Source organism: Podarcis bocagei (genome assembly GCF_964188305.1).
Source record: "Podarcis bocagei genome assembly, chromosome: 7".
NCBI lineage: Eukaryota > Metazoa > Chordata > Lepidosauria > Squamata > Lacertidae > Podarcis > Podarcis bocagei.
The window spans coordinates 5,119,103-5,146,955 of record NC_138132.1 but is presented as its reverse complement, the minus strand read 5'-3'; the positions used below and the strand labels follow the sequence as shown (position 1 = coordinate 5,146,955).

The following is a 27,853-nucleotide window of genomic DNA, read 5'->3' as shown; positions in this document are numbered from 1 at the left end:
TTGATGTATCACAGTATTTTAATATTCTTTTGGAAGCCGCCCAGAGTGGCTGGGGAAACCCAGCCAGATGGGCGGGGTATAAATAATAAATTATTATTATTATTATTACTATGGAACTCCCTGCCACCAACTTGGATGGCTTAAAAAAAAAAAAAGCGGATTTGACAGATTCATGGAGAAGACTATTGAGGGCTACATTCACACCCTCACAATTTGTGTGGCTCACTCAGATTAAACCATAAAGAAACCTTTTGAGTCGTTTAAAAAGGTGCCCCTAATGGGAAAGAAGCAAAATTTTTATTAAATATTTTGGTTTGTGCATGAGTGAGTGCAATTAATTGCATCAGCGCTAGGTGGCAGCAAATCCTCGTGTCGATGACTCTTCCAAAGAGCCCGGGCATTAAAGCGATTCCTGCCCAAAGGCTTTCAGACAGCAGAATCCTGGAAATGTCCCGGACATTGCGGACGTAAGCCAACCCCAAGTTAAGCTGGTATCCCTGGATCCAAGTTCATTCATGCGGCTGAATTCGTGGAACTTGGTACCTCCAACTGGATTTTGAATAGATGTGCGATTTGTTGTTACTGCTTTGAAATTTATTTCTCGGCAGGTCGTGCTGAGAACAGCTAGTCCGAACAATGTTTTTAATATGGCAGGGGGCGCTAGGGATGAATTTATGGAGCCGGTGTGTGGGTGGCCCAAAAATATTTGGGAACGGACTGCTTTAACGCATCTGAGCAACACCTGTGGAAACTTCAAAAAGGTTGAGGATAGAAAGGCAGAACAAATGTGGAGCAAGTTATGCAAAGAAAGAGGAATTGTGCACACATGTTAATAATATGTACAGGTGAAACTCGGAAAATTAGAATATCGTGGAAAAGTTCACTTATTTCAGTAATTCAACTTAAAAGGTGAAACTAATATATGAGATAGACTCATGACATGCAAAGCGAGATATGTCAAGCCTTTGTTTGTTATAATTGTGATGAAAACAGCCGATGAAAACCCCAAATTAACAATCTCAGAAAATTAGAATATTAAATGAAATCAGCAAAACAAGGACTGCAAGTAGAGCAATACTGGACCTCTGAGAAGTAGAAGCATGCATATGTACTCAGTACTTGGTTTGGGCCCCTTTGGCATCAATTCCTGCCTCAATGCGGCGTGGCATGGATGCTATCAGCCTGTGGCCCTGCTGAGGTGTTATGGAAGACCAGGATGCTTCAATAGCAGCCTTCAGCTCTTCTGCATTGCTCGGTCTCATGTCTCTCATCTTTCTCTTGGCAATGCCCCATAGATTCTCTATGGGGTTCAGGTCAGGAGAGTTTGCTGGCCAATCAAGCACAGTAATCCCATGGGCATTGAACCAGGATTTGGTACTTTTGGCAATGTGGGCAGGTGCCAAAGTCCTGCTAGAAAATGAAGTCAGCATCCCCGTAAAGCTCATCTGCGGAAGGAAGCATGAAGTGCCCCAAAATCTCCTGGTAGACGTCTGTGTTGACCCTGGACTAAATGAAGCACAGTGGACCAACACCAGCTGATGACATGGCTCCCCAAATCAACACAGACTGTGGAAACTTCACACTGGACTTCAAGCATCTGGCATTGTGTTCCTCCCCATTCTTCCTCCAGACTCTGGGGCCTTGGTTTCCAAATGAGATGCAAAAGCTGCTCTCATCAAAAAAGAGATTTGGGGAGCCATGTCATCAGCTCATATATTAGTTTCACCTTTTAAGTTGAATTACTGAAATAAATGAACTTTTCCAGGATATTCTAATTTTCCGAGTTTCACCTGTACAAGGTGCAGAATACGGATGCGTGGCGACCCAGCTGTTTGTTGGAGGGGGGCAGTGCAGCCCCATGCCTGGTTGTGGGTCCAGCGCCAGTGCTGAGTATCTCTTTCTGGTCCTGTGGCAGGTGAAGGAAGCTACCGTATTTTTCGCCCTATAGGACGCACTTTTCTCCCTCCAAAAATGAAGGGGAGATGTGTGTTCGTCCTATGGGGCGAATGCAGGCTTTCGCTGAAGCCTGGAGAGCGAGAGGCATCGGTGCGCACCAACCCCTCTCGCTCTCCAGGCTTCAGGAAGCTATCCGCAAGCCTTGCGAGCCCGGGGGAGTTCCCGCAGGCTCGCAAGGCTTGCGGGCAGCAGCCTGAAGCACGGGGCGCCCTCCGGAGGGTGCCCTGTGCTTCGGGCGGGTGTCCGCAAGCCTTGCGCCCCCTGCGGGAGGTCCCGCCGGGCTCGCAAGGCTTACCGATAGCAGCCTGTTCTGGGGGCTGGGGGGGGGAATAATTTTTTTTTATTCATTTCCCCCCCCCAAAAAACGAGGTGTGTCCTATGGGCCAGTGCGCCCTATAGGGCGAAAAATACGGTATCTCTGTTTGTGTCCCGCCTCCAGCTAGCGAGGGAGGAGCCTGAATTCGAAGGGGCGGGGCACGTTGCCCAGGCCGGTGCATTGGGGCGTCAGGTCGATCTTCGCAGGGGGGACCATGGGGTGGAGGCTGAAGTGCTGGAGGATAGTGGTGAGGAAGAGGAAGATCTCCATTCGGGCCAGGCCGGCCCCCAGGCAAATGCGCTTCCCTGCAGGCGAGGAGCAAAGAACAGGGTTTAGAATCCGCACCACCGATTCCCAGAAGGAAAGGGGTCATAGAATCATAGAAGGGTCAAGGGTGGGCTGGAGAGTGTGAAGAATCCCAGACTCCAGGAATTGCAGAGTTGGGAGGGTCATCTAGCACAACCCCCCACGAGGCAGGAATCTTGCCCAACGTGGCGGTCAAACCCACAACCCTGAGATTAGGAGTCTCATGCTCTACTGACAGAGCTAATCCAGAATGTGGCAGCTAGACTGGTGACTGGGAGCGGCCGCCAAGACCACGTAACACCGGTCCTGAAAGACCTACATTGGCTCCTAGTACTTTTCCGAGCATCGTTCAAAGTGCTGGTGTTGACCTTTAAAGCCCTAAACGGCCTCGGTCCAGTATATCTGAAGGAGCGTCTCCACCCACATCATTCTACCCGGACACTGAGGTCCAGCACCGAGGGCCTTCTGGTGGTTCCCTCACTGCGAAAAGTGAAGCTACAGGGAACCAGGCAGAGGGCCTTCTCGGTAGTGGCGCCCGCCCTGTGGAATGCCCTGCCATCAGATGTCAAAGAAATAAACAACTATCTGATGTTTAGAAGACATCTGAAGGCAGCCTTGTTTAGGGAAGTTTTTAATGACTGAAGTTTGAATGTATTTTTAATCACTTGTTGGAAGCCACCCAGAGTGGCTGGAGTAGAAATTATTATTATTATTATTATTATTATTATTATTATTATTATTATTATTATTCTATTTAAGCAGATGGGGAGTGTCCAAATGTGGTTCACTGGCCTTCCCCAATTCTATAAAAATTATGCTTAATGTGGAGAAAGTGAATTGATAAACATTTCCCTCCCTCTCTCGTAACACTCTGACTCGGGGACCTCCAATGCGGTTCAGTGTTTGGCGGGTCAGGACAGATCCAAGCAAGTCCTTCATGCAGCACATTGTTGAACTATGGAACTCCCTGCCACAAGAGACCCGGATGGTGTGGTTTGAAAAGAGGATTGGGCAAATTCAGGAAGGGAGGAGAGGGCTCTTGATGGCTACCAGCCAAGGTGGCTATGCCCAACTTCCCTGGTCAGAGGCAGCGAGGCTTCTGAATCCCAGCTCTGGTTTCTCCTCACCTGAGCACAAGGCAGACATTTCCCATCGATTGCCACATGCTTGGAGGCACATCAGACTTTCAGCAAGTCAGTTAGGAGGAGATGGTCTCTCGCCACATCTCCAAACACGACATCAATTGTCATCTTGTTGTCAAACAAAAACACCTTGGAGGCCCCAGGCCACAGAGAGGTTAGGCTGGCCTCAACCAGAGCCAGGGCCTTTTCGGCCGTGGCCCCGATCTTGTGGCACGCTCTGTCACAAGAGACTAGGGCCCTGTGGGACTTGACATCTTTCCGCAGGGCCTGCAAGACAGAGCTGTTCTGCCTGGCCTTTGGCCAAGGCACAGTCTGACCCCCTCCTTTGATAATCCTCATAGAACTCTAGCCCAATGGTTGCCATTAATTTGATTTGAATTAATTTTATAATGAAATGATTTTAGAATGTTGTATTATTTTATTGTTGTTAGCCGCCCTGAGCCCGGCTTCGGCTGGGGAGGGCGGGATATAAATAAAAATTATATTATTATTATTATTATTATTATTATTATTATTATTATTATTATTATTCATTCATTCACTTGGAAGGTTTAAGACCAAGCAGTGTGCAAACAAAATCACAGGTACGTAAACCATACCGAAAATCCACCTCCCTCAGAGACTTTAGCAGCTGCATGTTGCGCAATAGTTTTTTCAAAATCTTTCATCGCTCTTGTGCAAACTTTGTTTAGCTAAGGACCACTGTTGTGCCAGGCTTCAATAATACACACACACATATTTAAATCCATACTGCTCATTAGGAAACACAGCGGCTTTTCTTGTGCGCTTCCTGTGGCACCAGTGGAAGGAAAAGGCATTGGAGGAATGAAAATAAAATAAGAAGTGCTTGCAGGATCAGGCCAATGGCCTATTGAGTCCCAACCAGACACCACTGGGAAACCCGCAAGGTGGACCGGCAACTGATGCTCACAAGCATTTCCTTCCACATCAACTTTATGGATGCTGTCCATGATTAAATGGGCGCAAGATATTGGGAAAAATATTATGCTTGAACAATGGGAAAAATTGTGGAAAGAAACTACGTGTTATACTTTGAAAGAAAATTACCTTAAAATACAACATAGATGGTATTTAACACCTGACAGAGTAGCCAAAATGAATAAAAACTGCGGCGAAGCCTGCTGGCGATACAGCACGGAAAAAGGTACTATGATGCATATGTGGTGGGCTTCCAGGTGGAAAAATCAAAATTAGAAACAGAATTGTTAGAACCCAATACTAAGAACTTGTCAAGAATGTATAACTTGCTGTTGAAATGGAATACACAAGATGAAACAGTGAAATCAGCCATGATAAAGTGGGCACAAGACATTGGTCATAACATTATGTTTGCTGACTGGGAACAGTTGTGGACCACCGGTATGAAATTTACGGCATGTAATGCCTTAAAGGAAAATATTATGAAAATGATTTATAGGTGGTACATGACTCCAGTCAAGCTTGCAAAAGTTTACCACTTGTCTGATAATAAATGTTGGAAATGTAAAGAAACTGAAGGTACTTTCTTTCACCTTTGGTGGACGTGCCCAAAGATTAAGGCTTTCTGGGAAATGATATAAAATGAAATGAAAAAGGTACTTAAATGTACTTTTCTTAAGAAACCAGAGGCCTTTCTCTTGGGCATTGTCGGCCAATTGGTGCCAAAGAAAGACAGAACTTTTTTTATGTATGCTACAAGAGCAGCAAGAATACTCATCGCAAAGTATTGGAAGACACAAGATCTACCCACTCTGGAAGAATGGCAGATGAAGGTGATAGATTACATGGGACTGGCTGAAATGATTGGCAGAATCCGAGATCAGGGGAAAGAGACGGCGGAAGAAGATTGGAAGAAATTTAAGATCTATCTTAAGAGACATTGTAAAATTAATGAGTGTTAAACTGATGCGGCTATAGAAGTAAGCGGATTACAGCGGTCAAGATTAGGTTAAAGGAAAAGAAAGGATTACAACTAGATTAAATTAAGGGTGAGGATTTGCGGAACTAAATATTTGAAATTGGAATGCAGAAAGGGGCGGTATGAGGAGGTCGGTGAAGTAAGTTTTAAGAGAATAAGGATTTGAAATTATATTTGTTTGTCTTTGTGTGTGTTGGTTTGTATTGTGTTTGATTTCATAATTTGTGAAAACTTAATAAATATCTTTTAAAAAAAATAAAAATATGATGCATATGTGGTGGAACTGTTTAAATATTAAACAATTTTGGAAAACAAGATATAATGAAATGAAAAAAATGCTCAAATACTCATTTAGGAAAACATCAGAAGGCTTTCTATTGGGAATAGTACCAGGAAGTTTAAAGGAAGAGGATAAGACATTATATTTATACGCAAAAGTAGCCACAAGGCTATTGATTGTGAAAAATTGGAAAAGTGTTATAATACCGACAAAAACAGAGTGCCTTACCAAATTATTGGAGTATTGCAATATGTCCAAAACAATGGGAGAAATCAGAAGGATCCCAAAAGAGATGATAGACAAGGATTGGAAGGTGTTTAAAGAATATTTGCAAAATAATATTGAAAAACCGGAACTCCTATTAGAATAAACAAGTCCCGCTATAAATACTGAAATATCAAATAATATGGATAACAATGTGTAATAGAAAAAGAAGTAGAAAGTTGGTTTAACAGTGTGTGAAAGAAAGTAATAGAAATGGAAAGAAATTGCAATTGAGTAGATTGGAAGTCTAGCACAGGGTTGGGTGAGGGATGGTGGTGGGAAAAGGAAGTGTGTGCGGGATTAAATATGGGTATGTATGAATATTTTAAAGGATTGTATGAAATGTGTGTTTGTTTGTATATCCGTAATATGTATTATAGATGTATTATTGTTGAATTATCTCAATAAAAAAATTAAATATTAAAAAAAAACTTTAAAAACAACTTTATGGATGTTGTATTTATGTAACCCAAACACAGCAGACCAACTGACTGCTCTGTTTCTTGAGCATTGTGACACCTCCCTTGTCTTGCAGTTGATTAAGGAAGCAACGATCCAAACGACACCATGTTTTAATTTCTGCAACCCACCCCGGGACCTTTCTAGGTACCAAACCTCCTCCGACCAGCCTTGAGAGCAGTATATGTGAAAAGGATCTAGGAGTCTTGGTTGACCACAAACTTGACATGAGCCAACAGTGTGACGCGGCAGCTAAAAAAGCCAATGCAATTCTGGGCCTCATCAATAGGAGTATAGCATCTAGATCAAGGGAAGTAATAGTGCCACTGTATTCTGCTCTGGTCAGACCTCACCTGGAGTACTGTGTCCAGTTCTGGGCACCACAGTTCAAGAAGGACACTGACAAACTGGAACGTGTCCAGAGGAGGGCAACCAAAATGGTCAAAGGCCTGGAAACGATGCCTTATGAGGAACGGCTAAGGGAGCTGGGCATGTTTAGCCTGGAGAAGAGGAGGTTAAGGGGTGATATGATAGCCCTGTTCAAATATATAAAAGGATGTCACATAGAGGAGGGAGAAAAGTTGTTTTCTGCTGCTCCAGAGAAGCGGACACGGAGCAATGGATCCAAACTACAAGAAAGAAGATTCCACCTAAACATTAGGAAGAACTTCCTGACAGTAAGAGCTGTTCGACAGTGGAATTTGCTGCCAAGGAGTGTGGTGGAGTCTCCTCCTTTGGAGGTCTTTAAGCAGAGGCTTGACAACCATATGTCAGGAGTGCTCTGATGGTGTTTCCTGCTTGGCAGGGGGTTGGACTCGATGGCCCTTGTGGTCTATTCCAACTCTATGATTCCCTCCCTCTTCCGCTTCCCTACCTGGGGCGAAAGGCATGAAGGCGTCGCTGCTTTTGAAGGCGCCGTTTTCATCCAGGAAGTTGTCTGGGTTGAAGGCTGTGGGGTCCTTGAACTGGGTTGGGTCATAGTGCACTGAGCTCAGGAGAGGAATCACGTTGGTGCCCTGTGGTGAGATTTGGCAGGGAGAGAGAATGGGAGTTGTTAGGATTGCGGAAGGAAAAGGAAAAGAGACACGGGAAATGCTGAGAGCCGCTGGATAGACAGCAGTCCCTGTTCAGGGAAGTTTTTAATGTATGATATTTTAGTGTTTTTTGGTTTCTATGGAAGCTGCCCAGAGTGGCTGGGGAAACCCAGCCAGATGGGCGGGGTACAAATAATAAATTATTATTATTATTATTATTATTATTATTATTATTATTATTATTATTATTTTGGAGGTGGAAGGGGCTTCCAGTCAGTTCATGGGCAAGTTTTTGTTTAAATGACCAGGTTTCCCTCATAAAGGGTAGATCCAAATTACTGTATTTTTCGCCCCATAAGACGCACCTGACCATAAGATGCACCTAGTTTTTAGAGGAGGAAAACAAGGGGAAAAAAATATTCTGAACGAAACAGTGGATGTATGATTTTTGTGGTTCATGCTGTGGCCACAGACATGTGATTTGACGGTGAGTTTGGGGTAGCCCAATGTTAAAATCCTGAGGATCCATGTGGATCCGTGCTTCATAACCATGTTTTTGCACCATTGTGGCCCCATCAACAGTGGGTGTGTGATTTTTTTGGTGCAGGCTGTAGCCATGGACATGCTATGTGATCAGATGGTGAATTTGGGGTGGCCCAATGCAAAAATCCTGAGGATCCATGGGCTTTTACCTCCCCCCTCCCAGGCAGCCTCCGCTAGCGTCCCTTATCTCTCTTCTGATCCCACCGATCAGCTGTTTCCTTTCAACACTCCCTTCCCTCTTCTTTGCCTTAGTGTCTTTTCCTTAGCTGGAGCAGTTTTTTGCTCCTCCTTTTCTTCTAATTTCTCTCCTCATTGCTTTAATCTTCCTATCTCCTCTCCTTGCAAGTTCGCTGTCTTTACCTCCCCCCCTCCCAGGCAGCCTCCTTTATCGCTAGCGTCCCTTATCTCCCTCCCGATCGCTTGCCGATTAGCGGCTTTGTTTCAACACCCCCTTCCCTCTTTTTAAAAAAGAGAGCATGATCTGCTTTTCGCCCCTGGGCAATTGGGCTCCAGGGACCACACATTGGCTCCACAAGATGCACAGACATTTCCCCTAACTTTTTAGGAAGGAAGAAGTGCATCTTGTGGAGCGAAAAATACGGGTAAATTGGTGGTGAGAAAGTAAGAACATAAGGAGAGCCTGCTGGGTCAAGCCAGGGCCCCACCTAGTCCGGCACCCTCTTTTCCAAATACCCCCAAGAACTTATGAATGCAGATAGACTGCCCCTGCAGATGGAGGTTCTATAAGAGCATAAGAAGAGCCTGGGTGCCGGATCAGGCCAAAGGGGGCCCATCTAACCCAGCATCCTGCTCTCACAGTGGCCGACCAGATTCCTGTGGGAAAACCCGCAAGCAGGATTCGAACACAAGAGCAACTCTCCCCTCCGGTGGTTTCCAGCAATTCAGAAGCGCTGCTGCCTCTGACTGTGGAGGGCAGAGCCGAGCCACTGACATGCTCAGAGTCAGAATCTACATGTTGGGCATCTGGTATCCTCCAGATGTTGCTGAAATCCAGTGGCTGGGAGCCCCCACAGCCAGCAGGGCCAATGGTCACAGCATCACAGAACTGGAGGGACCCCAATGTTGAATGGTTTCTTTGAATTTTAGGTTTCATTACTGTTTCACAAGATGTGTATGTCTTTAAGGGCCAGAGCAAATAACATGACCTAGTTTTACAGCTGTGAAGCAGTATCTCCGGCGGGCTAGGGACAAAGGTGAGAGCTGTTTCCTAGTTCTGCTGGATCTCTCAGCGGCCTTTGATACAATCGACCATAACATCCTTCTGGACCGTCTTGAGGGGCTGGGAGCTGGGGGCACTGTCATACAGTGGTTTCGCTCCTTCCTCCTGGGCCGTGTCCAGAAAGTGGTGTGGGGGGATGAGTGTTCAGACCCCTGGGCTCTCACTTGTGGGGTGCCTCAGGGTTCTGTCCTCTCCCCCATGCTTTTTAATATCTACATGAAGCTGCTGGGAGAGATCATCAGGAGGTTTGGGCTGGGTGTCCATCAGTATGCGGATGATACCCAGCTCTACCTCTCTTTTAAATCAGAACCAGTGAAGGCGGTGAAGGTCCTGTGTGAGTGTCTGGAGGCGGTTGGAGGATGGATGGCGGCAAACAGATTGAGATTGAATCCTGACAAGACAGAAGTACTGTTTTTGGGGGACAGGAGGCGGGCAGGTGTGGAGGATTCCCTGGTCCTGAATGGGGTAACTGTGCCCCTGAAGGATCAGGTGCGCAGCCTGGGAGTCATTTTGGACTCACAGCTGTCCATGGAGACACAGGTAAATTCTGTATCCAGGGCAGCTGTCTACCAGCTCCACCTGGTACGCAGGCTGAGACCCTACCTGCCCGCGGACTGTCTTGCCAGAGTGGTGCATGCTCTGGTTATCTCCCGCTTGGACTACTGCAACGCGCTCTACGTGGGGCTACCTTTGAAGGTGACCTGGAAACTGCAATTAATCCAGTGTCGTTCAGCCCGGACACTGAGATCCAGCTCCGAGGGCCTTCTGGCGGTTCCCTCATTGCGAGAAGTAAGGTTACAGGGAACCAGGCAGAGGGCCTTCTCGGTGGTGGCGCCTGCCCTGTGGAACGCCCTCCCACCAGATGTCAAAGCAATAAATAACTATTTTACTTTTAAAAGACAACTGAAGGCAGTCCTCTTTAGGGAAGTTTTTAATGTCTAATGCTGTACTGTTTTTAACATTCAGTTGGAAGCCGCCCAGAGTGGCTGGGGAAACCCAGCCAGATGGGCGGGGTATGTATAAATAAATAAATAAATAAATAAATAAATAAATAAATAATAATAATAATTTTATAGCAGGTGCTGGTGAAGGTAAAGTGACCCCTAACCATTTGGTCCAGTCGTGGCCGACTCTGGGGTTGCGGCGCTCATCTCACTTTATTGGCCGAGGGAGCCGGCATACAGCTTCTGGGTCATGTGGCCAACATGACTAAGCCACTTCTGGCGAACCAGAGCAGCGCACGGAAACGGTACCTATTTATCTACAGTGGTACCTCAGGTTACATACACTTCAGGTTACGTACGCTTCAGGTTACAGACTCCGCTAACCCAGAAATAGTACCTCGGGTTAAGAACTTTGCTTCAGGATGAGAACAGAAATCGTGCTCCGGCGGTGCGACAGCAATGGGAGGCCTCATTAGCTAAAGTGGTGCTTCAGGTTAAGAACAGTTTCAGGTTAAGAACGGACCTCCGGAACGAATTAAATTCTTAACCCAAGGCACCACTGTACTTGCACTTTGACGTGCTTTCGCACTGCTAGGTGGGCAGGAGCAGGGACCGAGCAACGGGAGCTCACCCCATCACGGGGATTCGAACTGCCGACCTTCCGATTGGCAAGCCCTAGGCTCTGTGGTTTAACCCACAGTGCCACCCGCGTCCCATAGCAGGTGCTGTTAAGTTATGTTAATCAAGCTGTTGGGTATAGTATATAAAGACCAGCATGTAGCTCTCTCAGTCCCCTGGTGAATGGGTCACACTTATTTATATAATGTAATTTAGTGTAAAAAGGAGTTTTCGTTTTTGTTATTAAAACCAAGCAAAAGTTACTTCTGTGTTTCTTGAATGTGTGGTCTCCCCAGCACGCCTCCTGCTGCCCAACTAATCTGCGAAATAGCCAACACCCAAGGGTCCTCTAGCCCAACCCTGTGAGCTGGGGTGGTAGGGGGGAGTTTGACATCCAGCACATAGCTGTCAACTTACAGATTTGAAAATAAGGGATCAGCAGCCAAAATAAGGGATTTTAGTCAACCAGCAGCCAAACGAAGCCTCAAGTGGTGGTTCCCACAGCGCAGCAACCCGGCAAAGGGGATGCAGCAAGGAAAACCACCGTCACCTCTCCGCTGGGAAGCGCTGAGCAAAGGCGAGTCCCCAGGCAATGCGGCTGATTTGATTGGCACAAGGCATGCAAGCTCCACCCCCCCAGTCGTTCTTAGACTCCTTATTGGGTGAGCAACGCAGCCAAGCAACACAGTTGGAGCCTCCCTCCTCCCTGGCCGGCAGGGAGGGAGGGAGAGGAGCTGCTTCCTTTGAAACCTGGGAAATTTAAGGGACATCATCAATAAGGGACAGCAGCGGGACACTGCGCTGAGATAAGGGACTGTCCTGCCAAATAAGGGACGGTTGACAGCTATGATCCAGCAACATCAGGAGGGCCTGTTTGCAGTGAAGGAAACTGGGCGGGGGTTCTTCTTCTTCTGACCTTGGGCAGCAGGAAGCCCCGGAAGGGGGTGTCGCGGGTGACGGCGCGAGGGAGCCCCATGGGCAGGATGGTGATGTAGCGCTGGATCTCGTAGAGGACGGCCTCTGTGTAGGGCATGTGCTTGCGGTCAGCCAGGCAGGGGGGGCGGTCTGGCCCAATCACATGGTCAATCTCCTGGTGGACTCGAGCTGCAGGGAGATGGACAGGAGGAGGAGGCAATGGTTCTTGAACCCAGTGCTTGAACACACAATCACAGCAGTGCAGGAAACTCCCCTGGCCCCTGACCACTAAGCCCACTGGGAACTATAGTCCTGCAACACTAGGAGGGCACCTGGTCCCCCATCGCTCCTCGGAGATGCTGCCAGGTACTGCAGCCGCTGGGACCTTCTGTATGCCAAGCAGGTGTCCCACGTGCCCAGCCGCCTGTCGCCTGCCTTCTGCCGGCTTTCCTTTTGAAACATCGTATAATAATCAAGGGAAGTAATAGTGCCACTGTATTCTGCTCTGGTCAGACCTCACCTGGAGTACTGTGTCCAGTTCTGGGCACCACAGTTCAAGACGGACACTGACAAACTGGAACGTGTCCAGAGGAGGGCAACCAAAATGGTCAAAGGCCTGGAAACGATGCCTTATGAGGAACGGCTAAGGGAGCTGGGCATGTTTAGCCTGGAGAAGAGGAGGTTAAGGGGTGATATGATAGCCATGTTCAAATATATGAAAGGATGTCACATGCAGGAGGGAGAAAGGTTGTTTTCTGCTGCTCCAGAGAAGCGGACACGGAGCAATGGATCCAAAGTACAAGAAAGAAGATTCCACCTAAACATTAGGAAGAACTTCCTGACAGTAAGAGCTGTTCGACAGTGGAATTTGCTGCCAAGGAGTGTGGTGGAGTCTCCTACTTTGGAGGTCTTTAAGCAGAGGCTTGACAACCATATGTCAGGAGTGCTCTGATGGTGTTTCCTGCTTGGCAGGGGGTTGGACTCGATGGCCCTTGTGGTCTCTTCCAACTCTAGGATTCTATGATTCTAATAATAATAATAATAATAATAATAATAATAATAATAATAATAATAATAATAAATTTTATTTATACCCCACCCTCCCCAGCCAGAGCTGGGCTCAGGGCAGCTAACACCAATAAAATCACAGTAAAAACATAATAGGGGGTGGGGAACCAATTTAAAACACAGGTTAAAATGCCATTTAAAATACAGCCTCATTTTAAAAGTAGCCGATAAATCAAGACCCTAAGGGGAGGGAAAAATAAGGGTCAGACTGAGTCCAAACCAAAGGCCAGGCGGAACAGCTCTGTCTTTCAGGCCCTGCGGAAAGATGTCAAGTCCCGCAGGGCCCTAGTCTCTTGTGAGAGAGCATTCCACCAAGTCGGGGCCAGTACTGAAAAGGCCCTGGCCCTAGTTGAGACCAATCAAACCACCTTGTGACCTGGGACCTCCAAAATGTTGTCATTGGTGGACCTTAAGTTTGGGCTGCAGGGAACCAGTCTAGGCCACGTGTTGACCAGATACTTAATGGACATGTGAAGAGGAGAGCAGTACAATTACTGTCTATCTGCAAGAGGCCACACTGTGGGCCTGTTGGTGAGCGAGATAGGCAATGAGCTGCAACGGCAACTGTTCCCTTCCTCCCAGGTTGCACTTCTACGTGATCATGACAAGCCAACGGGAGTTGCCTCCACGACCAACGGCCGACATGCGCCGCTCCAAAAAGCCGCCACGCCTGCAACGGGACACGCCGGAGCCAGCCCTGGGACGCGCCACCCGGGAGACGGCAGAGGGGGGCTGGCAGCGGAAGGAAGCGCCAGAGCCCTGGGAGGACAGCGGGGAGCTCCATGCAGGAGGTCCACAGGTCAAGGTGGGCCCCAGGCCCCTCCACACATCCCTGCTGTTCCTGCCTCCGAGGTGGCCGCCGCCCAGACGCAGCCCAGAGGCATGGCGTGTTGGGAGGGCCCAAAATGGTCATCCAGTCCCCCCCTACCCCACGCAATGTGGGGGTCGCAGCTCCCTCCCCTCACCTGCCACTTCGGGGTGCTTCATGAGGATGAGGAAGCTGTAGCGCAGGGTGGTGCTAGTGGTTTCGGTGCCCCCGAAAAACAGGTTGTGGGTGCTCATCACCAGCGTCTCCGTGTGGAAGTAGCTCAAAGGGTCTTGCTTCTCCTGAAAGAGAGCAGAGGGGAGGCCGCATGCGCAAGGATGGATTGCGGATTGTGTTCTCCTGCGGGGGAAAGCTTGGCTCCCCCCTCACTTGTGATATTGCAGCCGCCTCCAATTCTTCAGTTCTCTGATTCTATATGCCCACTCGACTGCTTTGATTGGCGGAACTGGCGTGACTACGGGCGCCACGTAACTCCTGTTCTGCAGCTGCAAGAAATCGGTCTTTTAGTGTGGCAGCACCTGAACTTTGGAACTCCCTGCCGATTGACACCAGGCAGGCACCTTCTCTGTGCTTGTTTAGGCAAACCTTACCCAGATGTTTAGAGGGACGCGGGTGGCGCTGTGTGTTAAACCACAGAGCCTAGGACTTGCCAATCAGAAGGTCGGTGGTTCGAATCCCCGCAACGGGGTGAGCTCCCGTTGCTCGGTCCCTGCTCCTGCCAACCTAGCAGTTTGAAAGCACGTCAAAGTGCAAGTAGATAAATAGGTACCGCTCCGGCAGGAAGGTAAACAGCGTTTCCGTGCGCTGCTTTGGTTCGCCAGAAGCGGCTTAGTTATGCTGGTCACATGACCCCGGAAGCTGTACGCTGGCTCCCTCGGCCAATAAAGCGAGATGAGCGCCGCAACCCCAGAGTCGGCCACGACTGGACCTAATGGCCCTTTTACCTTTACCTTTTACCCAAATGTTTAGAAATCCGATCCATTGCTATTTTAAATTTTACAGTCTCTTAAACTATTGCTGTTGATTTTTTAAAAACTACCATATTTTTCCGTGTATAAGACTAGGTTTTTCCCCTAAAAAATAATGTTCAAAATTTGGGGGCATCTTACACACAGATAGATCCCCCCCCATTTTCTTAAATCGGAATCTCCCAAAATAGGGGGGTCTTATACATGGGGGCGTCTTATAGATGGAATAATACGGTAATAATTCAATTTTTTTTTATCTTTTTGTAAACCACTTGGAAGTTTGCTTGGTTCCTTTTTCCAAACAAGGTGTGCATAAATTTTTACGAATCAAGTAAATGAATAGTAGACAAGGCTCTGATAGCCCACTGGAGACCTCAGGGCAGGGGTTTTACCCCAAACGAATTGAACAGCAGGGGTGTGATGGCCTGGGATTCCGAGTCTGAGAGTGAACCGGAGGAATCCCAGCCGGCATAGGAGTCCCCGCCTCCAGGGCCGGCTGAACTGGGGCAAGGCCTAGATGCTGAGGAGCCTGCACCTGTGCCAGATCCTCAGGGGCAGGCACCAGGTGAGACCATTCTGGCCCCAGAGGTGCTGGAGGACTCAGTGGCTACAAGTGAGCCTCCCCCGGGGCCCAGTAACCCTTCGGCCTCTCCTGAACTGCAGAGGCTTAGGGCAGAGAGGCGAAGGGAACTGGTCTCTCCCAGGAGGAGTGCTCGCCTTAAGGCCAGGAGAGGCGGGGCTCCTGGGGGCCGGGTCCGCCCCCGGCCTTAGAAGAAGATAAAGGTCAGGCAGCCCGGTCCCAGGTTGCGGGAGCAACGTCGTTGTGGAGTACCTGCTTTACCCAGACCTAGATCTGCACTCCCAGTGTGCCTGTTCCTCGCCCGGCTTCCTGCTCCTGACTCTCCGGTGTTCCTGTTCCTCGCCCGGCTGCCCGCTGCTGACCCACCAGTGTTCCTGTTCCCCGCCTGGCTTCCTGCTGCTGCTCTACCAGCGTTCCTGCTTCCCCGCCCGGCTCCCTGTTTCGGACCTCGCGTCTCATCTAGTGATCGTCTACCCTGCTAGTGACTCTGGACTGAACCTCGGCTACGGTATTAGTACCTTTCCCCCCTGGGACCAGCACAAGGGGTGATGGCTGGTGGTGGCTGAAGGCCTTTGGGTGCTGGGGTGGGTGGGTGTCCTGGGGGCAGCTGGACCCCCCTCCTTGGAGGTACCTGCTCCATGCGGATGAGGAAGCAGTCAATGAAGTCCCGCGGGGCGTCGGGGTCCAGATCCTTTTGGTGGCACCGAATGCGCTCTGCGATAAACTGGCGCAGTTTCTCAAAGTTGCGAAAGATTTGGTGATGGGGCCCCGGCAGGACGTCCATGAGGCTGGGGAAGATGTTGTAGAGCTGGGGAAATGGGGAGAAGGAGAGGTAATAATAATAAAATTATTATTATTATTATTATTATTATTATTATTATTATTATTACAGTGGTACCTTGGGTTACATACGCTTCAGGTTACATACGCTTCAGGTTACACACTCCGCTAACCCAGAAATAGTGCTTCAGGTTAAGAACTTTGCTTCAGGATGAGACCAGAAATCGTGCTCTGGCAGCACGGTGGCAGCGGGAGGCCCCATTAGCTAAAGTGGTGCTTCAGGTTAAGAACAGTTTCAGGTTAAGAACGGACCTCCAGAACGAATTAAGTACTTAACCCGAGGTACCACTGTATTATTGTTATTATTATTATTTATGCCCTGCCTCTCAATTTTATGATTCTATGATCCTACTTTTATTTGATGTGACATTTGTTATCATACTGTGTCATCTTATAAATAAAAAGGTAAAGAGACCCCTGACCATTAGGTCCAGTCGTGGCCGACTCTGGGGTTGCGGCGCTCATCTCGCTTTATTGGCCGAGGGAGCCGGTGTACAGCCGGGTCATGTGGCCAGCATGACTAAGCCACTTCTGGCGAACCACAGCAGCGCACGGAAACGCCGTTTACCTTCCCGCTGGAGCGGTACCTATTTATCTACTTGCACTTTGGCGTGCTTTCGAACTGCTAGGTTGGCAGGAGCAGGGACCGAGCAACGGGAGCTCACTCCACCGTGGGGATTCGAACCGCCGACCTTCTGAACGGCAAGCCCTAAGCTCTGTGGTTTAACCCACAGTGCCACCCGTGTCCCTTTCATGTTATAAATAAATATAGGTAAATAATAATAGCCCCAATGGGAGCTGCCTCACTCTCAAAGAGGCAATTTGTTGGAACATTGTAACTTGACAGCCATTTTCACCCAATATCAATTTTCCTTTGGAGTCAGGTGGGGAAAAGAGACCCTGAGGGACCTGATTAAAATTTGTTCACTATGGGGTTTTTTAAAAGGTAAAGGTAAAGGGACCCCTGGCCATTAGGTCCAGTCGTGGCCGACTCTGGGGTTGCGGCGCTCATCTCGCTTTATTGGCTGAGGGAGCCGGCGTACAGCTTCCGGGTCATGTGGCCAGCATGACTAAGCCGCTTCTGGCGAACCAGAGCAGCGCACGGAAACGCTGTTTACCTTCCAGCCGGAGTGGTACCTATTTATCTACTTTCAATCTGACGTGCTTTTGAACTGCTAGGTTGGCAGGAGCAGGGACTGAGCAACGGGAGCTCACACTGTTGCAGGGATTCAAACCGCCAACCTTCTGATTGGCAAGTCCTAGGCTCTGTGGTTTAACCCACAGCGCCACCTGCGTCCCATGGGGGTTTTTAAGCAGAGGATATTCCCTAGCTGTGATTTCTGGCTTGCAGAGGGTTGGACTAGATGACTCTTATTGTCCCTTCCAACTCTACAATTCTGCAAGTTGCAGCCCCAAAGGGGTGGAGAGCAGCAAGTGGGTCTCCTCCGATGCTTGGACCCACCCTCTTCCCAGGCCCCTCCTCACCTCCCCCCAGATGGAGCTCATGATCTTGAAGTTCTCGTTGAAGTGGTCCAGGAGGGTGAGGAAGTTGGCGTCTTGGTAATCGTAGCGCTGGCCAAACACCACGGCGCAGATGACGTTGGAGACGGCCCGGCAGACGGGGTTGATGGGGTCGAAGGGAGCCCCTGTGCGGAGAGAGGAAGAGGAGTCCTTGAGGGGGCCAGAGCGGCTCCTTCCTTGGAGGACCTCAAGGCGAGCAGGCAAGGAGACCCTCGCCCACAGCTCCACCCTCCCTCCGCACCCCTAGGCCATGTGCTGTGACCAATTCTGGGACCAGCCCTGCCCTTTGAACAGGTCTCTGAGAGCCAGTGTGGTGTAGTGGTTAAGAGCGATAGTCTCGTAATCTGGTGAACGGGGTTCGCGTCTCCGCTCCTCCACCTGCAGCTGATACCCCGCTTTATCACTACCCGAAGGAGTCTCAAAGCGGCTAACATTCTCCTTTTCCCTTCCTCCCCCACAGCAAACACTCTGTGAGGTGAGTGGGGCTGAGAGACGTCAGAGAAGTGTGACTGGCCCAAGGTCACCCATCAGCTGCATGTGGAGGAGCGGGGAAGCGAACCCAGTTCACCAGATTACTAGTCCACCGCTCTAACCACTACACCATGCTGGCCTGCACCTCAAATCACTGCTCTGGAAAACGGGGAAAGGGGAGGCAAGTGTAGCTTCCCTTGCCGTAGAGTGGATCCTAAGAATACCAGAAGAGCCTGGTGGCTGGATCAGGCCAGAGGGAGCCCATCTAGGCCAGTTCTCACATAGAACCTAGGACTCAAGATAGTCTGCCTCTGGAGCTGGAGGCTCCATAAGAACAGAAGAAGAGCTTGTTGCATCAGGTCAAAGGGAGCCCATCTAGTCCGGCATCCATATCTCCAACAGTGGAGGAGGCAGAGCAAAGCCGTCCTGGTTAGTCACCATCTCCTCTTCTGAAATCCTCTCCCGCCCACCAGGCGAGGACTCACCACCAGTTTTCTTGAACTCCTGGACCAGGAACTGGGCCTCCTCCTGGATCCGGCCTTCAATGCTGCTCGTTCCCATTCCAAAGTTCTTCAGGGTCTGCAGAGCGAAGCGGCGAAGGACCTTCCACTTCTCCCCGTTGGAGAAGGCGATGCCTGTAGGAATCATGGGGAGCTGTGGGTCGAGGGGAGCTTGGAGGGGGGGCTGGGTGCTTGGTCTCCCTGCCCAAAGCTGATTTCCTCCCTTCCGCTCCAAGGGGACACCCCAAGACCTTCCTGAGGGGCAGCCCCTCTGGAAGTCAAGGTGAGGAGGTGGCTTGGGAGGTCATAAAAGCCAGGGGTGGCTAATTGATGAACTGCAACTCCCCTTCTCCCCCTTTACCCTTGGCTGTGTGGGTTGCTGGGAGGTGTAGTTCAGCAACCTCTGGAATAGTAGAATCGTAGTGTTGGAAGGCCTCAGCCCAGTATACCTGAAGGAGCATCTCCACCCCCATCGTTCTGCCAGGACGCTGAGGTCCAGCGCCAAGGGCCTTCTGGTAGTTCCCTCGCTACGAGAAGCCAAGTTTCCCCTGGTATTTAGTCAAAATCTTCATTCCTGTAACTTGAAGCCATGGGTTCGAATCCTACCCTCCAGAGCAGGAGAAAACAAGCTTGCCCTCTCTTCCATGTGACAGCCCTTCAGATATCTGAAGATGGTTATCATCTCTCTTCTCAGTCTCCTCTTTTCCAGGCTAATCCTACCCAGCTCCCTCAACCGTTCCTCATCAGGCTTCGTTCCCAGACCCTTGACCATCTCAGTTGCCCTCCTCTGCACACCTTCCAGCTCGTCAAAATCCTCCTTAAATTGTAGTGTACAAAAGTGGACACAGCATTCCAGGTGTGGTCTGACCAAGGCAGAAGAGAGCAATACGATCACTTCCCTTGATCTGGACACTAGACTTCTGTTGATGCAGCCTAGAACAGCAGTAGCTTTTTGTTGTTGCTGCATCACACGGTGGACTCATGTTCAGCTTGGGGTCCACCAAGACCCTGAGATCCTTTCCACAAGCCAGGTGTCCCCCAGTCATTGATAAACACCCTGGAGTCGACTCCTCTTTCACATCCTTCTGGTAAGAGTTGTTTGAGAGCCAGACAGAAGTTGCCTGGGGGGTTGGGGTGGCGGCAGAGGTCCGGGGCTGACCCATCCTGAGACATTTCAGCAGAGGGTGGAGAGACTGGAATAGCCAGATCCTATCTTGCAGACCCTGCACTGAGCTTGGTCCTAGATATCCCTTTTAACTCTATCCCATTGCTGTTTTTAAATCTACCCCTCTTGCCGCTAGCACTGAAGTGACCTCCTTAGCTAGCTGACCTTTGGGGTGGGGGCCGTTGTTGGGATACTGCCAGGGAGATAAAGTCCATCATGGCCCCGAGCCGTCTGCCGGACGATCCATCGATCTCCCGTAGGCACGCATTATCAGCAATTAGCGACATGAGTTTCTAGAAACAAGCTTGCCACATTCTAGAGCTCATGCACACTCTATCAGCAGATAATGCACAGCCAAAAGTTGCACGCAGGAGAGCATTATTTACAAGTTTTATTCAGCGTTGATCAGAACAAAGAAAGACATGACTGCCTGCGTCAGTGTCTCCAGACACAGAGAGAAACGAAAGCAAAAACACAACAGAAACATCCTGTGAAAACAGGAAATACGCAGACTCTGTGACTCACAGCCTGCGCCCTTTTAAGGTGGAACGGAAATATCCTAACAGCCGTCTTCTTACCATTGCCCCTGGTGAAGCGATAGAAGACTGGGAAGTCACCACGGCCGCTGAAGTCATCCGCCTGGTCCACCAAGGCCTCCTTGACCGCCTGGTATCCGCAGAGGACCACGCAAGGCAGTGAGCCCAAGTGGATGGTGTAGATAGGGCCATAGCTCTCGCTGAGCTGCAAAAGGGAAGGACAGTTGCACAGGATTTGAATCACAGAATCGTAGGAACGTAAGAGCCTGGCTCCTGGATCAGGCCAATGGCCCACATGACCCAGGATCCTGTTCTCACACTGGCCAACCGGATGCCCATTATGAAAGCAGGATTTGAGCAGCAGACCCCTCTCTCCACCTGTAGTTTCCAGCAACTGGGGTTCAGGAGCATCGCTGCCTGAAAATGATTTACAGATGTCATTTAACTCCCAGGCGCTGTGGATTAAACCACAGAGCCTAGGGCTTGCCGATCAGAAGGTCGGCGGTTCAAATCCCCGCGACGGGGTGAGCTCCTGTTGCTCAGTCCCTGCTCCTGCCCACCTAGCAGTTCGAAAGCACGTCAAAGTGCAAGTAGATCAATAGGTACTGCTCTGGCAGGAAGGTAAACGGCATTTCCGTGCACTGCTCTGGTTCGCCAGAAGCGGCTTAGTCATGCTGGCCACATGACCCGGAAGCTGTACACCGGCTCCCTTGGCCAATAAAGTGAGATGAGTGCCGCAACCCCAGAGTTGGTCACGACTGGACCTAATGGTCAGGGGTCCCTTTACCTTTAGACTTGCTAAAATGTATAAGACTGAATCATAGAAATGCTGGAGATGCAATGAGGCCGAAGGTACGTTCTATTATATGTGGCGGACTTGTAAAAGGGTAAAAGACTATTGGGAAATAATTTATAATGAATTGAAAAAAATGTTTAAAAGTTCTTTTCCAAAAAGACCAGAGTCCTTTTCTCTCGCCAAATCCTTTATTATTTTGTTCTCATAAAATACATTCTTTACAACAAACAACTCCAAAATAAAATCATATGTAACAAAACCATGAGTCTCATGTTTTCATTTACACTGATCTCCTCTCCGATACCTTTACTTGATATTTCTTTCTGCTTTCTGCTTTCCTTATAGAATCTTTATAAAAAATTAAATCTCTTAAATCCTATACCAATCTTTAACAATTTCAATTAATCCCTTCACCTCCCTCCTCACAGCCCAGTACTTCCCTCCACCTGTGTGCAATCTTCTTTACTTGCTATTATTTTTGTTATTGTTGCATTATTCACTTTATTTGTTATTCCATCCTTAATATATTATTATCCTATCTCCTTGCGCCTTTTAAACTTTTGCATATTGATTTTTAAGCTCCAGCACCGACTTTTTTCATGTATTCCTTAACACATTCCCACAGAGTCCTTTTCGTTGGGGATAATTCAGATGGAAATTCCCAGGTGTCATAAAGGTTATTTATGTATGCCACTACTGCGGCCCATGTTTTGTTAGCCCCCAAAATGGAAAACGGGTGAGGAGAAGAATGGCAACTCAAACTGATGGAATACGCGCAGCTGGCAGACTTAACTTATAGAATAAGAGAACAAGACGAATATACATTTAAAGAAGAATGAAAAGTGTTTAATGGGTGAAAATTGTGTACATTTGAAAACATTGGCAGCATTATGATAAATTCAACAGGGTAAATAAGTTTTGATGGGTGTAATAATGGAATATTGAATGGTATAGCTTTTGTAAAATATGCAGGGATCTATGGCATGCAAACTGAACCATGGAAGGAGAAGAGGGGAAGTCATTGATATTTTAAGGTTGTTGAAATGAATAGTCTAAAATGTAAAATACAAAAACTTAATAAAAATTATATATGTAAAGAAACATCACTGTCCCTAGCTGTAGAGCTGGAAGGGAACCCCCCCCCCCAACTTCAACTCTGCAATTCTATGATTCTGTGATTGTGTGCCAATGTGATATTTGATCGCGATGGGAAATTCAATGCAACAAAATCCCAACGGTGGGAATTGCAAAGGATGACATTATTAAATTCCTATGCCACCCTTCATCCGAAGATCAAAAGGCGGTTTGCACTTTAATAACAGAAAAAACACACACCATCATAACGTACGAAAACGATAATCCGAGTTATCAGGTTCTTTGATCTTAATTTCATTGCTCCTACCATCTCCACAGAAGGACACTGACAGCTCCAGCTCACCTGGGATTAATCTTTAACGAAAGGCCCATTTCGCATTTCTTGGCCCAGAAGCTTCTGTTGCTCAACCCTAATTGCTCAAGGTAATACCTCTTCTCGGATTAAACGGACTCACCCTTCTCTTCCAGATTTCACCCTGTTTTGGCAGGACTAGAAAGTTGATGTGATGCCGCCCAGGGTGGCTGGGGCAACCCAGAAAGATGTGTGGGGTATAAATAGTGAGATTATCATTATGGAATGGGACGTCCCTATTTTCATCAGAGAAATGTTGGAATATGGTTACCAGATGTCCCTGTTTCCCGGGGACAGTCCCCGGATCTACAAATCTGTCCCCGGACAAAATCCGTCCCTGGAATGTCCCCGGATTTCATTTAATGTCCCCGGATTTATATTTGAAGTGTTGTAGATTTATTCGTAGGGAATGAATGTTGCTTGGTTGGTTCAATGGCACAAGACATATCATATGGGGACTTCCAGCGAGGCAAAATGGCGGGCGCCATGGCAGCGAGCAGCTCCTGAAGCCAGCCAGAGCCAACTGCGCTACCAGGCTGGTTCCGGGCTGCTGAGACGGCCGCTGCTGCCACCACTGCCGAGGGGGAACCGGGGACGCCTGGCACGTCAACGGAGGGAACCGCTGACCCTCCCGCGACCCAAATTGAGCCGGGAGTGAGAGCCCAGTGGCGCTCCAGGGCCAGGAAAAACCCCAGAGCTGACACAGGGAGAAAGAGGAGATGAAAAGGAGAAGGAAGAGAGAGACAGAAGAAGGAGAAAAAAGAGGGGAGCCCCAACTTTGCCGTGCCACTGCCGCCACTGCTGAGAAGGAGAAGTAGGAGAGCACTGGGAGGACAAGGACACGTGGCCGAGTCCAGGCGGATCCGAGCCTACGCCACGGCAGTTGGCATTCCAAGAGAGCAGGCTGGGACCCAGAGGAAGGCTGCGTGACAGAGGAGACCACAGAACAGAAGATATTACTTCTTAGTTTTTTTAAAAAATAACTTTTTTTAATAACTTTTTTTTTGCTGCGGCGAGGCTCCTTACGGGGTCCTTGCCATGGGATCACATTCATCCAGTGCTTTACCAACTGCACTGGCTCCCGGTGGAGTACAGGGTCAGGTTTAAGGTGCTGGTTTTGACCTTTAAAGCCCTTCACGGCCTAGGACCCTCGTACCTACGGGACCGCCTCTCCTGGTATGCCCCATGGAGGACCTTAAGGTCCATAAATAGCAACACCCTAGAGGTCCCGGGCCCTAAGGAAGTCAGATTAGCCTCAACCAGAGCCAGGGCCTTTTCAGTGATGGCTCCGGCCTGGTGGAACGCTCTGTTTCATGAGACCAGGGCCCTGATCAGGGATCTGATTTCTTTCCGCAGGGCCTGCAAGACAGAGCTGTTCCGCCTGGCCTTTGGCTTGGACTCAGTCTGACCCTTATGTTTTCCTCCCTTTATGTGATCTATGGGCTACTTTTAAAATGAGGCTGCATTTTAAATTGCATTTTAACCTGTATTTTAAATTGGGGTCATCCCCCATTATGTTTTTACTGTACTTTTTACTGGTGTTAGCTGCCCTGAACCCGCCTCTGGCCGGGGACAGTGGGGTATAAATAAATTTCAATTTATTTATTTATTTATTTATTTATTTAATTATTATTATTCTCTTTTTTTAAAAAAAAGTGTCCCCATTGCTTTGAAAAAAATCTGGTAACCTTATAGAATCATAGAATCATAGAATCATAGAGTTGGAAGAGACCACAAGGGCCATCGAGTCCAACCCCCTGCCAAGCAGGAAACACCATCAGAGCACTCCTGACATATGGTTGTCAAGCCTCTGCTTAAAGACCTCCAAAGTAGGAGACTCCACCACACTCCTTGGCAGCAAATTCCACTGTCGAACAGCTCTTACTGTCAGGAAGTTCTTCCTAATGTTTAGGTGGAATCTTCTTTCTTGTAGTTTGGATCCATTGCTCCGTGTCCGCTTCTCTGGAGCAGCAGAAAACAACCTTTCTCCCTCCTCTATGTGACATCCTTTTATATATTTGAACATGGCTATCATATCACCCCTTAACCTCCTCTTCTCCAGGCTAAACATGCCCAGCTCCCTTAGCCGTTCCTCATAAGGCATCGTTTCTAGGCCTTTGACCATTTTGGTTGCCCTCCTCTGGACACGTTCCAGTTTGTCAGTGTCCTTCTTGAACTGTGGTGCCCAGAACTGGACACAGTACTCCAGGTGAGGTCTGACCAGAGCAGAATACAGTGGCACTATTACTTCCCTTATGTTGGAGGGTATGCTATCCCGGCCAGTAGCCATCAATAGCCATCAGCTGGAATGGGAAACTTGCAAAGTCAGAGGGGATGTGAGGTGCACTTGGGGGGCTCCATGGGGCTGCTTCGCAGGTACCTCTTTTCACACAGCCAGGCACTGCCTCCCCATTGCCCTGACTGTCACGTCCGACTAGGAAATTAGTTTCACAGTTGCCCAGACCGGACGCATCAGCTAGTCAGCTGTTTAGCCAGGATTTAAGTCATGAAACGGAAGATTTCCCCAGCTGATTATGCTTCCCAAACCTCTTTTATCTAATCCCAGATGCTGACTCACTTTCCAAATGATGAGGGAAAAGGTGGGTGGGGGACAAATTGACTCCCCTTCCCCATTCTAGAGAAATTATGCCGGCCTGTCGCCTTCTGGTAATGGTAGCCAAAATGGGCCACCTCTGCCACAGTTGGAAGACCTCTGTCAACTGTGGAAGAACGGCAGATAAAGATGATGGACTTTATGGAGCTAGCTGACCAGAAAGAAGAGGAATATCAAGAAGATTGGAAGAAATTTAAAGACTATTTGAATAAATATTGTAATATTAAAAATTAGAGGTTACCTCAAATTACCAAACAGGCCTAGGATTAAATTAGGAGTTAGTTAAATAAATGAGATTTAGAATGTTAAGAAATTTGATTATAATTGGATATTGTCTTTGAATAATGATATTGGAAAGAAAACTGTTACATTCAGATACAAGGAAATTCAGATAGGAGGGACTAGAGGAAGTCAAGCAATATATTTATGAGGTTGGAAGTTTAATTAATTAACTAATTTGTGTTGCTTATGCGTTTGTTGTTATATTTTCTGTTTTTATTCGTTTTATTCATTTTATTTGCTCTATTTGTTCTTTTATTTTTGTTTTACTTGTTTTACAGTATGTGTTATATTTGTATGAAACTCAATAAAAATTATTGGGGGGGGGGAAAGATGGGCCACCTCTGCCTGCCCCTGGTATTTTGAGCCATGGCTTGGCTGTAGTTACTGAATGGGGTGCAGAATCAAAGAATTATAGTATTGTAGAGTTGGAAGGGACCTCGAGGGTCATCTAGCCCAACCCCCTGCTAAAGCATCCTTGACAGGGGTCCCTCCAACCTATACTCAAGACCCTCCAAGGAACACAAGAAATACCAACAGTGGAAGATTGGCAGATGAAGATGATGGACTTTTTGGAGCTAGCCGATCTGACTGGAAGAGTCCGTGACCAGAAGGAGGAGGACTATCAGGAGGAATGGAGGAAATTTAAAAACTTTAGGAGATGCTTTAGGAGATACGAAGAAAAAAAAGGTTTACAAATGGGTAAAAGCTTAAGGATTTGCTGAACTAATAAATTGAAGTGGAATACAAAGAAGGGAGGTATGAGGAGGTCTGGGAAATAAGTGTAAGGAAGATATGTTATGGAAAATTATTTGTTTTTTAACTGTTTTTATGTTGTATTTTGTATTTTGTTTCTTTTTCTTTTTCATTTTCATTGTTATATTTTTTAAAAAAACTTTAATAAATATCTTTAAAAAAAGATAGCTAAATATGCTAAGATAATTTAAATTGGAAAGCTTGCAAATATCAGATAGGCTTAGGATTTAAATATGTAATGTGATGAATTAATATGTTTAAATGCAGAATTGGAAAGAAAGAAAGAAAGAAAGAAAGAAAGAAAGAAAGAAAGAGGTTAAGTGATTAAGTTAATTTTAGGAGAATATTGGTTTTGGAAAACCGTTAAAAAAGATATACACTGAAATTCAACCAGGGGGATATGAGGAAGTCACTTAACGATGTTACTAAGATTGGTTTAAATAAGGTTATGATTTATGTTTGTTTGTCTATCTGTTTTTTTGTTTAAAAAATTATTGGAAAAATCAATTTTTTGGGGGAAAAATAAATAAATAAAGACCCCCCCAAGGAAGGAGAGTCCACCCCATCCCAAGGGAGTCCATTCCACGGTCGAACAGCTCTTACTTTAGTCAGAATCTACTTTCTTGTAACTTGAAGCCACTGGTTCAAGTCTTACCCTCCAGATCAGGAGAAAATGAGCTTGTTCCACCTTTCACGGGACAGCCCTTCAGATATTTGAAGGTGGCTCTCTCCTATCTCCTCCCCCCCCCCAGCCTGAGCAGTGGCCTGGCTGTGGTTACGGAAAGCAGAAGGCGGTCCTCCCACGTTGAGTGTCCCGGTCTTCATGACTCCACAACTGCTGGCTCCGAATAAAATCCATGTCTCGAATTGTACTCTGGCTGTTTTGCAGGGTCTGAGTGACCCCCTGCAAGAGGCCCTGGGCTCTATGGGGGAAGCTCTGGCGGCTAAACCGGTTTCACAGGTGTTTGTGGTCGCTGGCTTGGCCGTGAATGATGACAGGTCTGGCGTTTCGCTCAAGCACAAAACTCAACCATTTAAGTTACCCCTGGAAATAGAGAGAGAGAGAGATAGGTTGTCTCTTACCTTTTCCAGAGATCGGTGCATTTCTTTGGGGTCTAACTGGAAGAGGTTGCCTACGAAAGGCAGCGGGGCTGGGCCGGGGGGCATCTTCCCACTCTTCCTGCCACCCTTTTTCCCATTCAGGTACAAAACCAAGCAGGAAAGGCAGAGCAGCAGCAACGCTGGGGTGATTGCCCCGCTGAAGTCCATGGCTGCAGAGACAGGATGAACTGGACTTTCCCCTGTGCACTGAATATATGGGTGCGTATATAATCCCCCCTGTATTTTACTCCTGAAGTTTACGGCTGTTTACCGTCCTGCTCGGGCCTGGAGCCGTCTCTCCCCCGCAAGGCTGTAGGGAAGGTCTGGCAGGGAGCCACGCGGCCCGTCCGGCTTTCCTGCCCCCCAGCACGACGTTGTTGTAAATCAGCCGAGCCGGTGGGGAAAGGCACCCAACTCCAGCTTCAGCTCTCTCTCTCGACGTTGAGAAAT

The 27,853-nt window shown here is 48.0% G+C and overlaps 1 protein-coding gene across 1 annotated transcript; it reads right to left on the bottom strand.

The window, feature by feature from the left end:
* Positions 1–249: 249 nt before the first annotated feature.
* Positions 250–27,842, bottom strand: LOC308590416 (cytochrome P450 2F2-like). Its single transcript, XM_081200450.1, has 9 exons — positions 27,386–27,842; positions 20,453–20,615; positions 18,695–18,844; positions 17,703–17,863; positions 16,009–16,185; positions 13,969–14,110; positions 11,937–12,124; positions 7,516–7,657; positions 250–2,577 (listed from the first exon to the last, which is right to left on the bottom strand). The coding sequence occupies exons 1-9, from the start codon at positions 27,569–27,571 to the stop codon at positions 2,396–2,398; spliced, it is 1,491 nt and encodes a 496-aa protein (XP_081056576.1). The 5' UTR covers positions 27,572–27,842; the 3' UTR covers positions 250–2,395.
* Positions 27,843–27,853: the final 11 nt, after the last annotated feature.

What these genes read in the sequence shown, in the direction of transcription:
- LOC308590416 (XM_081200450.1), bottom strand. Translation starts at nt 27,571, where the DNA reads ATGGACTTCAGCGGGGCAATCACCCCAGCGTTGCTGCTGCTCTGCCTT. An exon ending in TGCACCGATCTCTGGAAAAG is followed by an intron (nt 20,616 to 27,385) that starts GTAAGAGACAAC and finishes TCCCTTTTGCAG; the next exon opens with CTCAGCGAGAGCTATGGCCC. An exon ending in GGGGCTTCCTGCTGCCCAAG is followed by an intron (nt 7,658 to 11,936) that starts GTCAGAAGAAGA and finishes ATCTCACCACAG; the next exon opens with GGCACCAACGTGATTCCTCT.